Genomic DNA, 14058 nt, shown 5'->3' with positions numbered 1-14058 from the left:
TTATGTACTTTATAGTCAACTGAAGATGACTGGATCTATGTTATAAGTTTTAACTGCCAGTCTACAATGTGATGTCATCTTTGGGATAGGAAAATAAACTCTAAATTGATTTGTTGTATGATCATATCATTCTTCTCACTTCTGTGACTAAATCAGGTCACCTATAAGTGACTTCTCAAGTCTATCCTCCCCCAACAAACACACACCACACATACAGTAATATTTAGAGCAGGTAAAACTTTAACACATTACTATTAAATTCTTGAGACTCTGGTGTATCATGACATGGATAGCAAGTACAGAGTTAACTGAACAAATACATTTTTCTAAAATAATGCCATTTTATTGTTTTAACTTTTACTATTTTTATGGCTATCCCTAAGACATTTTGAAATGAGTCTTTTGCTAAAAAGCATATAGAACATATTCACATCATTTAGTTATGAGGTTAGAAACCATAAAAATTAAGACTTTAAAACAGGTTTCTTAAGTTGCCATAAAGCTCATGTTCTGAAAAATCTGAAAATTAATTTTTTACTTTGGGGGTTACTTTCAAAGATTAGATGAAAAGAGACTAATAGGACTTTACTTGCCACTCATTTTATGTATTAGTTTAACTTTAAAAAGTAGCCAAATATCAGTAATTCATATGATTCTACCTCTTTAGAATCATGGGGCAGCTGAAAAACTGTAGTTTTCATATCAAATGAAACAACATGGCCCTATGCATTCCACAGAAAAAAGTCCTCACAAGAGAGGATGACCTCAGCTACTCTGCAATGTGCTTCAAGTATCAACTACAACACCCATTTAGCACCAAGGCTTATGGTGCTAGCTTTCCATATTACAGGATGCTACTGGTGAGGCTGTGACACAGGAGGCCAGTTCTGACTGGGTTTCTGGACTACAATGACAGTCACAGATAACTCTGGAGTGACAAGAAGCAGGGACCACTGTTTAAATTAATTCCCAACACAAAAATGCCCTGTTGTTCAACAATTTAAAAATCCTATTCCCAAAAGTGTTGTTTGCTCATTTAGCTTTTCTCCTGTCTATAGGACTGGAGGGCAATGACACTTCAAGAGTTAGGAAGAGAGAGAAAAGTGAGCAGCAAGCCATTTCATAGGCAATAATCAGCTGCAGAGTAATACTGGCTTTGCTGGGAATCCAAAGCTGACTCAAGCATTTCTTTAATGTACAACACAAATCCACAGCCATTAAGTGAACTTAAGAAAAACTAGCCACATTAAGTATGATAGAGATCACAATACTACTTTGAAAACATGTTTTGAAACTGTGAAACATTTGACATAGAGTCTCTCATTTTCTAGTGAGTGTTGAGGTTCCCATAGTTTTTTGAAGATAAAACAGAGAGCCAAACACTGGGCATAAAAATAGACCTATAAAGAAAAAAAACATTTTCCACAGAAATGCTCATTTAGAATCTTGTACTTCTTTATCCTAACATATTGAGATTTAAATCAACTGAGTCTCTTCTCATTTTTAAGTTTATTTTGTATAAAAGACAGATTTAGGATATTGTAAGAAATCACTAAGTTACATTTTTAAAAAAATCTGTCAAGTGTTATAGTAATGAAATAAATAAATAAGATTTTTAAAAGTTCAATGTTTATAGACATATTTATCAAAAAATGACTGAATTAGAAGACATTAAATAATGCTGATACACACCAGAAAGGGACTTAGGCAAGGAAAGGCACATCATTTCACCACAAGATATAAAGACCATGTTTGGAAGTTAATGACCAGCTGGTTGTGGTAGTTTTCCTAACTCCAGAGGGTCTTTATGGTGGAACGTTCTTTATGGTACTTAGTTGAAATAAAGAGATAGCAGTTGAAGAATTTTACTCTGTGAAACCAAAGTGGTATTAAAAAGAAAGCACTCTTGTAATAAGTCTGGTGTATTAAAGGGGAAGGAGCAAAAATCCCCTTTAATATTTGGTGGTACTGAAAATCCTATGACACTTTAAGATTTAAAAAAAAAAAAAAAAAAAAGTAAAATAAGGTTAATCTTCTTATCTGGCTGAATTGGAATTCCTGTAGTTCCAAAGTTAAAATTTCAAGTACGTAAGATTATTTTTCACCTCTTTTCTCGTAGACAGACATGGTATAGATCAACAGCTGCCATATTTCATCTTAATGAAAGTTATATGCCAATATTTAGGAAAAAGGATCTTAGATAATTTCCCTATGCTATGTAGCTTAAGTTTTTGAAAACAGCATTAATAACTCTGGCTGACTAGCTAACTATAACAGCAAAGTGAACATAAGTTTTGACAATGATGAGGTTTCCCAATGAAAATGAAAATTTCCAGTTGAGTGAATATAATTACTTTACTGAAAAGTCTAACAGACATCAGCAGAACTTGTTCTGGGTCAATTTCCCACTATCAGTTATCTTTCAAAATTTGTGCCAAGTATCTACCCATTTTCTTCTGTCTAGACTCTGACCCTAGACTAGTTTGTTTGAAATATGGAATCACTCAGAGTAATGCATATAAATTTTAGTTGTATTAAAAAACAACTGTGTGAATAAATAAAGTGGATTTTCAAGATAGAGTGATATATCTGCAAAAAAAATAGTTAAATTCAAAAAAATTGGGGGAGGGAAAATATTACTCTTTAAAAATAACAAAAATGGCAATTGTATAGCATCTAGCTTCCCACTCATGCCACACGATATGCCTTCATTAAGGTGTACTCTTTCTGGTTGGTGTGAGCTGCCCAGATGAAGAGAGCAGAAGCCATGAACTGTAAGGGAGCTGAGACGCAAGCCAGGCAGAAGGACCATCCGAATTCACCGGATACATTCTCAGGCAGCTTTAGTTTCTGGTGGAGTAGCTCAATCCCAGCAACATAGCAACTCACTGAGCCCAGTGTGCACAGACCTTGGAGGAAAATGTAAAAAACAAAAAATTGCTAGGTAAGAGCACCATTAAGAGCTTTTCAGGCAATGTGACAGAGCAGTAATATATGAATGTTTAGAATTATAACTCTTTGGTCTCTAGGGAGACAGAAAGAAGATAAAATGCTAAATCTGATGACAAGGCCTACCTGCAAGGAGATGGAGAATGCCTGTGGCAATGGCGGGGTACAAACTTCGGCAGATACAAGCACAAAGCCCAATCAAAGCACCAAAGCACATCAAACCTAGACTAACAAAAGGTAAAAGGAACTGGCAACGCCAAAGATCTGGAAGAAAAGAAGAGAGGAAAAACATGTTACCATAATTCCAGACAGTTTTCCCACAATGGAAATTTCTTTCCTATTCTATGTAGATCTTTTCTCAAAAATGAGAGGAATATTGAGATTTGTTTTGTAAAGCACACTGTTCAAAAAAAAATGCTCACTTTGTCCTGATAAATGTAAAAATAAAAAGACACTAAAAGTTAACAACTACTGACCTCAGCGGGACAGGTCTTACTAAGTGCCAGGCACTGTTCCATAGACGCTCTGTGTACTAACCCTCCCAACATCCCTACAAACTAGTAGAGCCAGCATTTGAGGCAAAACATTCTGGCTCTACATATAAGCAAATATAAGTCTTCAGAGGATCTATGGCAGTTATAACAAGTCAATAAATGTTGATGATAAGAAAAAAACAAACAAAAAACCATTGAAAGAGTATACATAAAGTGCAAAGTAGAGGATCTGGTACATACCAGGACTCAATAAAATGGGAGATTTGTTGTTGTTTGTTTTTTTAAATCCTCACCCAAGGCATTTTTTCCACTAATTTTTAGAGAGAGTAAAAGGGAGAGAAGGGGGAGGTGGAGAGAGTAACATCGATGTCAGAGAGACATATCAACTGAGAGAAACATCTATGTGAGAGAGACACATCGAATGGTTGCCCCCTGCCCGTGCTCCCACCAGGGCCAGTGATCGAACCTGCAACCAAGGTACATGCCTTAACTGGAAATCAAACCCATGACCCTTCAGTCCTCTGGCAGATGCTCCAACCACTGAGCCAAACTGGTCAGGGTGATAAATGGCAGTTTTAATTATCATAAATTCCTTCAACCACCTGGGAAGAAAGCTGGTGACTTTACAAAGCATCCTATTCCATTTTTAAATAATTTTAATTAAAAGCAATATATCAATATCAACACCAAACCACATCTACCTTCTAATGCTAGCTTTACTTCTAGAACTACATAAAAGTTTTTCTCTTTCCTTCAAACTGTTAAAATAAATAAAATAAACTTCTTCCTATGCATTTGCCAGGCAAAATTAAGTACTTGCCATTTTATTAAATGTTTTCTCTCATGACATGGTCATTCTTCTAGGCAAGCTCTAATAAGTCTTTATAGACTGGAAACTAGGTTCAAATCTAAAGACAGTAGTTCCTGGGTAGTCTGACCCTCAAGGAATAATAAATACTCCTAATAAATACTTTCATTTATTTTTGACATCTACAGTTCTGTTACTATCACCTAAGACTGGATTAACACTTGGGGCAGGCCTGACATACAATTGACTCATATAGAACTTACAGTCAACTGTGTTCACACATCCCTAACTGAACTCAGGTAGCTGAAGTGTTTAACTCAAATACAGGAATTTATTACTTATCCCTCTTTAAATTTAAATTTCCTCTTTAAATGGGCTCACTAAAAATACCTTTTGAAGGGTCTGGATTCTGTCATCCAATGTGTTATTTTTCCTCTCTCAACTTCCTATTTGCAATTTAGTAAGTGTGCACCTAACTTCTAAAATATGTTATGAACAGATCAGAGTTTGTCACTGTTAGAGATCTTATTTCAAGTTGACACAATATAATAACTCATCTTGTTCCAAAATCAGAGTTCATAAAAAGGCAAACTTATTTCCTATTTTTCCCTAATTATCCTGCTGATATCAAAGTACTCACAGGTTCGAAGCAGATCAATCCCAGTATTGTGGTCTCCAGGCTCAACAAATTTCGCCATAAACTGCTCATTTAGCGTGAAACTCGTGCATCTTGTGACCACATCAAATGATTCTGGAACAAGAATAACAATGATTGCTTGCTGTTTTAATACTAAGCATTTAACAAAAAATCTCTTTCAAGTAACTATTCTCTGAAATAAGAAGTGATAGAAATGTTTGCAGAGGAGACAACAACATCTTTAGCTCTGACATGTAGGATCAATGCCCAATAGATACCAGTAGTTCTCAGTGGCAGGCTTAAGACCTGGGCACAAGAAGGGGGGGGAAAGTAGGAGCAGTAAAATCAATGAGAATAGATATGTAAGAAGACTAGGAAGGAGGAAGAGCAGGGGACAAAAACAAACAAATAGGAACTTTGATCTTCTTCCCTCCCTTACTCCACCAGCCGTCTTCCCCATTTCAGGTAATGACAATTCTACCCTTCCAGTTCCTCAGCCTAGAAAGTTTAGTCATTCTTGTCCACATGCATTCCATCAGGAACTCCTAGAGGCTCTACCTTCAAAATATATCTAGAATCCAGCCAATGCTCAGTACTGCCACCCTGGTCTGAGTCACAATCATCTCTCACCTGAATTAGTGCATAAGCCTAATTAGTCTCCTGGCTTCCACCTTTGCCTGACACCTGTATTCAACATAGCAGCCTAAGTGAGCAGATATCTCTCCTCTGCTCAAAGCTCCCCAATGACTCCATCACATAAAAGCCAAAGTCCTCTTCATGCCTAGAGAATCCTGCACGATTTGCTCTACTCCCACCCCAAGAGTGCTGTCTCTGACAGAATACCCACTCTCCCTCTCCCTCCATTCCAGTCAAGTGGTTTCCTCCCTGGTCCTTGACTATTTTAGGCATCCTCCCAACGTAGGGCTTTTCAGTAGTTGTTTCTTCCAACCTAAGTGATCTCCTCTGTCTCCACAATGACCTATTTGGCCAACACCTTCATCTATATCAAGTCTTTACTCAAGTGGTGTCTTTTGTTGGAGCCTATACTACTGAATATTGTAACTTATCCCATCAACATCATGTTTTTCTAACTCCCCTTTATTTTGCTATATTTTAGCATGTCATTTTCTAACATTTTATATAATTATTTATTGCTTATACTGTTATACCTATGTTTATTGCCTGTCACACCTTATTGGAATGTAAGTAGTTTCTCCAGAGTAAGAATTTTTATTTTTATTTTTCCTGATGTACTCCCAGCTTCTAGGCTTTGGAATACGGAGACAGATAATAAATATTTGTTGAATGAAGGATAAATAGTTGCTAAATTCAAATATCAAGTACTCCTATGCTCTAATAGTTAAATGTTTTACAATAAACTTTAACCTACTTTCCCCTCTTACAAACTACTTTTTTTTTCCCATATAAAATCACAACATCTATCTTCTGATGTATGGCAACTCAAGCCTGTTGTGCTGGGATCTGAATACAGTGATTCCCACCAACAGGCCAACAGAAGTAGTCACAAATTAAAATAAACAACACAAAATGTAAAGCTGTTCCTTACAAAGAGCTCTAAAGTTTCCATTTTAATAACTGGAAATTAAAGTTTTTAAATGTTAAGAATGCTTGCAAAATAAACGTGAGAGACAATTTCTTAGGTTATTTTTCTTCTGTACATCTTTAATCTATAAGCTCTATCAAGATTGTTGTAAAACAGTCCTGACTGGTGTGGTTCAGTTGGTTGGGCGTTGTCCGAGGCACTGAAGTGCTGCTGGTTCAATTCCTGGTCAGAGCACATGACCAGGTTTCGGGCTTGATCCCTGGTAGGGGACCTGCAGGAGGCAGCTGACTGATGTTCTGCTCTCATGTTAATGATTCTCGCTCTCCCTTCCCCTCTCATTAAATATCAACAAAAAAATCTTTTTTTTAAAAAAAGGTTGGAAAACAGTCTCAAATATGCACAGATATAAATGTAGAGTTGGTCAAATTATACTCTCTAAGATTTTGAGGGCAAATGATAATACCTACTAACACAGCTAACATATAAAAGAACTATCAATTCATATTTGTTGATCTGATTTTGGATACTAGTCTTTTTTACCAGTTACTAAGTATTTAAAGTCCTATTTGTACTTTTCCATTTATTTCCCCATGATGTGTGAGATGAATAAAAAGGCTTTTAATAAATAGGTATATAAGTACAAAGATTTAAAATGTCTTTCTCAGGATAAGGACAGTCACTCATCCAACCAATATTTATGAGTACAATGGTAACTCATGAAAGGCAGGGGTAGAAGGTGGTATGGAGAGAAAAACACAGATTTATTTCTTTGAGGAAAGAACTCCCAAACCAGTTATACATAATTGGGTCATCATCATATCACCTGGTTCCTATTTGAACTGGTAGAGGAGACAGAAGTTAAAACGAGGAATACCTGTCCTTTCTTGGTTATTCCAATATATGTTTTGGGGTATACTGACACACCGTCTCCACAATCCCATTGTGCCATTATATCGAAAAAGCACATCACTGTACGTCTTTTCATCTGCTTCATCACTAGCAAAGTCGCTCCAGAGGCTTTTGTTCAAGTCACTGGAATTTTCTTGAACTGGACTTCGATATTCATACCAGAAGTCTGTGCCAATTGAGGCTGCCATGTAGATGGTGGAAATGAGGCTCAGCACACAAGCAATTACAAATGCTGTAGCGAAACGGTTATCCATTCTGGCATTCACACTGCTCTGTATAAAAACGGAAGAAACGTTAGACTCAACCAAGGACAAATAAAGATCATTTTGAAAGAAATTATCTCAAAATCGCCCTTTATTTCCCATCCTTTGGCTATTTAAAGTAATGTCTACTCATGAAGAAGTTTTTTGTTTTTTTGTTTTTAAAAAAAAGCATGTTTTAAATTAAGTTCAAAACAACAGTCAGCATGAAAGTACTTATTGAAAGTTCACATACCCAGGACGCTATGGAGACAGAGGTCTTGTTCTCTAGTCTCTCACCTGCACACTAAAACAGACAACACTGAAAAGGACGTACACGTTACAGACGCAGACAGCACACATCCCCAGTCAGCCGTGCACCCTGCGTCAAGCTTCAATCACAGACTGAGTTTTCACACGAGCGGCAGCGCATGAAGTGTCCCGGGTCGGAGTGCGGCGGGGAAAAGGGCATAGGAAAGGAAGCAGAGGAAGGAAACCCGCTCCTCCCCGTTCCCTCCCAAGAGGGGAACCTAACAACCACGTTCAGAATCAGGAACACGGCGTGGAAGATATCTGTGAACCCACACAGAAAGGCTGTTTTCGGTGCGGAGGACGGCAAGGAGGACACAACCACGCCGAATGCTGCATCTCCACCTGCCCTGACCCAGGAACGCGAAGCCGGGCTCCTTCGCCCGGCACCTTCCTCGCGCCCACTGCTCTCCCCGATCCCGACACTCCTGCACCTCCCTCCTCTCCCCGATCCCGACACTCCTGCACCTCCCTCCTCTCCCCGATCCCGACACTCCTGCACCTCCCTCCTCAGCTGCAAACTCAGTGAACTCTCCTCCGCCGCCGGGAAAAGTATGCACTAGGCAACAGGAAGGCGTGGACGCGGGCTCCGCGGCGGCGGGCGACGGCCGCAGTGAAGTGAGTCAAGGCGGATCCGGCCGAGGCGAAGGCTGCCCGCAGACACCGCGGCCCCGACGCACCTTACAGCGCAGCTCGGACACGGGCTCGCGGTCGGCGGGGGCCGCGCCAGGAGGCTGGGGTGACTCGGGGCGATCAGGGCAATGACAGTCATGCATGGCAACCCCAGGAGGCGGGTTGGGGTCTATTCCTTTGAACCCTCTGTTATCCTCGTGCTCGCAAATGACCTTAAAATGAGGTCCCGGCCCCGGGAGGCGCTCCTCCCAGGCCGGACGCTTGGCGTCGGCCCCTCGCGGGGCGCCCTGGGGGCCGGGGGAGGTCGACGCGGGCCGGGTAGGGACGGGGAAGCCCTGCGCGGACCCGGCCAGGGGCCCCGGGTACCCGACCAGGCCCCTCCCCAGACCCATCGGCCGAGGGACCACCCCGCCCAGCTTCGCCGCTCAGAACCCGCCCACCGCAGCGGCGCCAGGGAGGGGACCCTCCCTAAACCGCTGGCAACGTCGCACGGCTACGCGACCCCCGCCCGGCGACGCCGGCCCCGCTCTCTCACCGCCCATCCTCCTGCTCCGCCAGCTTCACCCTTCAGCTCGGACCACAGCGCCCTACTCTCCCCGCGCCTCCTCTGACGCACTTCCCTGCAGAGCCCGCCCCCTCCATAACTCCCGCGCCTCCGCCTCCACCCCAGGTCTGGCCCTGGCCCAGGCCCAGGCCCAGGGCCGAGGGGGCTTGTGGGAGTTGTAGGAGGGACGGAGGGAGAGCTGAGAGAGGAGGCGGACGGCATTCCCGGCGCAGCGCGCGGTGCCTTGTGGGGGATGTAGTTCAGCTCCCGAGGGAAAGCAGCAGGCAAACGGGAGGTCTGGACGGGTGGAGTCTTTTATTTTACAAGGAAAGGTCTGGGGTCCACAGATTAAGGCGAACTGTCTCCGGTCACTGCTAGTCATCGGTTGTGACCTATATAACGGAGGTTTTACAATTCAAAGAGGAAGATACCACCTCAAATTCAAAGACAAGGGAACTGAGCTCAGGGTGAATAACTGACTTCCCAAACTTGAGTGTTGGAGTGAGCCGACTAGCTTTGTGACATTACAATTTACTTCTTTAAGTTTCAGTTTTATTTTCTCCAAAATATGGATGTTCTCCAAAATATGGGTGTTGACAATAGCCCCTATCCAAAGTGATCATTGTGAGTACTGAATGAGGAAGAAAATAAAAAATAAAATGCTCAGCACAGGGACTGAGACATAGTAAACAATTATTCAGTTATTAGAGGCCCAGTGCATGAAATTCGTGCGGGGGGGGGGGGGGGGGTGGGGGTGGGAAGGGGAGTCCCTCAGCCTGGCCTGCACCCTCTTGTAATCCGGGACCCCTTGGGGGATGTTTGCTGGTTTAGGCTGATCCCTAAACTGGCAGACATCCCTCTTGCAATCTGGGACTGCTGGCTCCTAACCACTTGCTTGCCTGCCTGATCACCCCTAACCACTCTGCCTGCCTGCCTGATCACCCTTAACCACTTGTCTGCCTCATAGCCCCTAACCGCCTCTGCCTCATCCCCGCTGCCACGGCTTCGTCAAAAAGGTCGTTTGAGTGAGATCATGTGATCTCACTCATTCATGGATAATAGAGACCATTATAAACTTTTGAACAATAATAGATACAGAGGCTGAGCTGCCTCGAACAGATTGTCAAACTGCAGCAGGAAGGCCGGGGAGGGTTGCGGGGCAGGAGGTAGGGGGGTAAGAGATCAACTAAAGGACTTGTATGCATGCATAGAAGCATAACCAGTGGACATAAGACATTGGGGGATAGGGGAGGCTAGGGGACTGTCTAGGGCGGGGGGATAAAATGGACACATATGTAATACCCTTTGTAATACTTTAAGCAATAAAAAAAAAAAATAAAAAAAATAAAAAAAATAAAAAAAAAAAAAAAAAAAAGGTCGTTTGGCTGTCCCGTCTAATTAGCATAGAATGCTTTTCTTATTATATATTAGTACTGGAAAATATGTGTTGAACATCTAGGGTCATTATATACAGCAGCGGTTCTCAACCTGTGGGTCACGACCCCTTTGACGGTCGAACGACCCTTTTACAGGGGTCGCCTAAGACCATTCTGCATATCAGATATTTACATTACGATTCATAACAGTAGCAACATTACAGTTATGAAGTAGCAACGAAAATAATTTTTTTTTGATCTTTTTCTTTTTTTTAATATATTTTATTGATTTTTTACAGAGAGAAAGGGAGAGAGATAGAGAGTCAGAAACATCGATGAGAGAGAAACATCGATCAGCTGCCTCCTGCACATCTCCTACTGGGGATGTGCCCGCAACCCAGGTACATGCCCTTGACCGGAATCGAACCTGGGACCTCTCAGTCCGCAGGCCGACGCTCTATCCACTGAGCCAAACCGGTTTCGGCGAAAATAATTTTATGGTTGGGTCACAACATGAGGAACTGTATTTAAAGGGCCAGAAGGTTGAGAACCACTGATATACAGCCTTTAAAAGCTCCTGAATCCTTTGAGCAGTGGTTCTCAACCTTCCTAATGTGGTGACCCTTTAATACAGTTCCTCATGCTGTGGTGCCCCCCAATATCATTGTTACAAATTGAACATAATTAAAGCATAGTGATTAATCACAAAAACAGTATGTAATTATATATGTGTTTTCCGATGGTCTTAGGCGACCCCTGTGAAAGGGTCGTTAGACCCCCAAAGGGGTCGCGACCCACAGGTTGAGAACCGCTGCTCTAGCGGGAGAAAATAAGCCATTTATAGAGGTAGGAGTCTGTTCATTTCAGTAGGTTTTATGAACCTCTGGACTAACTGTCAAATGACTAGGAAAGACTTACCAGGACCAGGTTTCAGGCATCCTTACGTAGCTCTGTTCAAGCACACATACGCATTCATGATTCAGGGTGGTTGTCTTTGGGGAAACCTGCCAAGGAGGATGTCGCTTTCACCCATCAAGTCTGCAGAATGCTCAGAAAACACACAAAACACATTTCACTCAGCAATTTAGGATGGACCTGGAAGTGTCTGTCTGTTAGCGGCTATGATCATCCTGCCCAGTCAGCACAGAGGACTTGCACTGTCCCATCGAATGCAGTAACTCCAAGCACACAACCATATTTCTGACTTATCTCTGCATCTTGGGTGTTTTCTGTTTATACTTATTTGTGTGGGTAGGCAATATAAATCCTTCATAATAGAGTTAAATGTCTGCTTCCATTTCTTACTCTGTTGTTTTGGAAAACAGTAGCTGGACTGAAATATTTTTATAAAATGTTAAAGATAATTTAAGACAACCATGTACAGATTATGCAATTTACATTTAAAAGCAAAGTTGAACTAGGCTTAATTTGTCAAGGGTGGTTCTAGTTTCAGCAGGTTTTGCAGTTACATTACAGTTTAAATAAGCCAACAACTGAAAATATAGATATGCAGATATTATATGCTTATATTATGTACTTACAAAACAATTCTTAATGTGAGAATTCCCTTTCATACCAAATTCCCTAATCTAATTAAATATTAATTTTTAATTGCACATATTTTAGGAACTAAAAAATTATGTTGAATAAAGTATATCTACTTTATATTTTTCTCATAAAATTTTGTTGTTTTTCTTGTGAAAGGAAAACCTAGTAGTATAGAAAGAAGAAAAATAGGAATATATACAAACTCTCAGCTCCAATAAACAACCACCCTAAAAAACTTATATAAAATTTTTCCTTGGATCAATTCACTATAGAAAAATAGCTATTTAACCAAGAACAAGGCAAATAGAAAAGTTCACCTAAAATGGCTTTCCTCAAGATGGCAGAGTAGAATGGAGGGAGACTTGAATTGGGGAGGCGAACACACAATACAGTGTACAGATGATGTGTTGTGGAATTGTGCACTTGAAACCTATGTAATTTTGTTAAACAGTGTCACCCCAATAAATTCAATAAAAAGGAAAGAACAAGATGGCAGAGTAGGAAAATGCTGTGCTCACCTCCTCTCACAACCACATCAAAATTACAACTGCCCTAGCCAGTTTGGCTCAGTGGATAGAGCATCAGCCTATGGACCAAAGGGTCCCTGGTTCAATTCTGGTCAAGGGCACATACCTCGGCTGCAGGCTCCTCCTGGCTTGGGCTCTGGTTGTAGGAAACCAATCAATGTGTTTCTCTCACATCAATGTTTCTTTCTGTCTTTCCCTCTCTCTCCACTCTCTCCAAAAATCAATGGAAAAATATCCTCAGGTGATGATTTAAAAAAAAATTTTTCAACTAAATGCCCTGGCCAGGTAGCTCAGTTGGTTAGAACGTCATTCCGAAATACCAAGGTTGGGGGTTTGATCCCCAGTCAGGGTACATGTAAGAATCAACCAATGAATGCATAAATAATTGGAACAAATCAATAAACATGTCATCAAATAAACTCATAAAAATTTTTAAAAAGAAGTACAAATTGACAGTTATAAAATTAGTCATGGGGATATAAAGTACATCACAGGGAATCCTATATAATAAAAGCATACTATGAAAATTGTCCACTTGACTGGGAGTTCGATCAGGGGCCTGCTGGGGGAAGGGAGGGAGGCCCTGGCCAGCAGTTGGCAGCCGCTAGAGACCCTATCAGTGCACAATTTTTGTACACTGGCCTCTAGTATAGTAAATAATATTGTAATAACTATATAGGGTGTCAGATGGGTACTAGATTTATAAGAGGTGACCACTTTGTAATGTATATAAATAACTAATCACTATGTTGTACACCTGATGCTAACATAATATTGTATATCAACTATAATAAAAAATAAATTAAATGAATTCAATGCTCTATATTCCCTGTGATGGAACCTGATAACACTAAATTTGGTAGGATATATTACATTACTAGTGTATTACAGAAAACTCTCCAAGTAACTGCCAAAATAAAAATAAATCATTAACTCTTAGAGTATAAACAGATCTCTTAAACTGGACTACTTAAATTGTTATACACTGTATAATACTCAAATAAGAAATGGACAAGAATGGGGTTTTTTCTAATAAAATATATCGTCATCTGATAAAATTAATGAAAAACAATTTGCTTCATGATATTTGCCATTTATTATAGGGCTCATCAGGACAGCATATATGAGCAGAGATTCCTTTCTGCTATGCTATATGCTATATATTCTGATGAGTCCCTATTTAATATGGGGACCAGAGTGGTTGACAGAGAAGAAGCAGAAGAAATATATCACAATGCCAGTTGGGGTGGCTGTATTCACAGAAAACCTCAGCCCAGCTGTGAAGCAGAGGATGCAAGTCACAGCTATGGCCACATGATACATGATAATAGATTCTCTGTGGAGAAAACCTTACTCTCTCCTCATCTTCAACATCTGACCCAATTCTGAACATATCTCAGGAACTGGGACACAGAATAGGAAGAGCTCCGAAGTCTAAATTTCTAAAATTTTGTGGTTTAAGGTAGAAGACTTCTAAAAAATTCAAATTTAGAGGTGATTTTTAAACTTTTTAAAAAGTTA

The 14058-nt window shown here is 40.6% G+C and overlaps 1 protein-coding gene across 6 annotated transcripts; it reads right to left on the bottom strand.

The window, feature by feature from the left end:
- Nucleotides 1–217: 217 nt before the first annotated feature.
- CLDND1 (claudin domain containing 1) lies at nt 218–11483 on the bottom strand. 6 transcript variants are annotated; one of them, XM_036347693.1, is made up of 6 exons: nt 9078–9120; nt 7857–7907; nt 7327–7633; nt 4892–5002; nt 3076–3213; nt 218–2909 (listed from the first exon to the last, which is right to left on the bottom strand). In XM_036347693.1, the coding sequence occupies exons 3-6, from the start codon at nt 7613–7615 to the stop codon at nt 2689–2691; spliced, it is 759 nt and encodes a 252-aa protein (XP_036203586.1). In that variant the 5' UTR covers nt 7616–7633; nt 7857–7907; nt 9078–9120; the 3' UTR covers nt 218–2688. The 6 variants fall into 6 exon arrangements, with proteins under 6 accessions (XP_036203586.1, XP_036203581.1, XP_036203584.1 ...); XM_036347688.1 differs by having other exon boundaries at nt 7857–7900; nt 9078–9101; XM_036347691.1 differs by lacking the exons at nt 7857–7907; nt 9078–9120 and adding an exon at nt 11381–11483.
- Nucleotides 11484–14058: the final 2575 nt, after the last annotated feature.

This window comes from Myotis myotis, unplaced genomic scaffold, assembly GCF_014108235.1.
Source record: "Myotis myotis isolate mMyoMyo1 unplaced genomic scaffold, mMyoMyo1.p scaffold_m19_p_2, whole genome shotgun sequence".
NCBI classification, from domain to species: domain Eukaryota; kingdom Metazoa; phylum Chordata; class Mammalia; order Chiroptera; family Vespertilionidae; genus Myotis; species Myotis myotis.
Note: the sequence above shows the minus strand (reverse complement) of the source record. Positions and strands in the feature narration are given on the sequence as shown.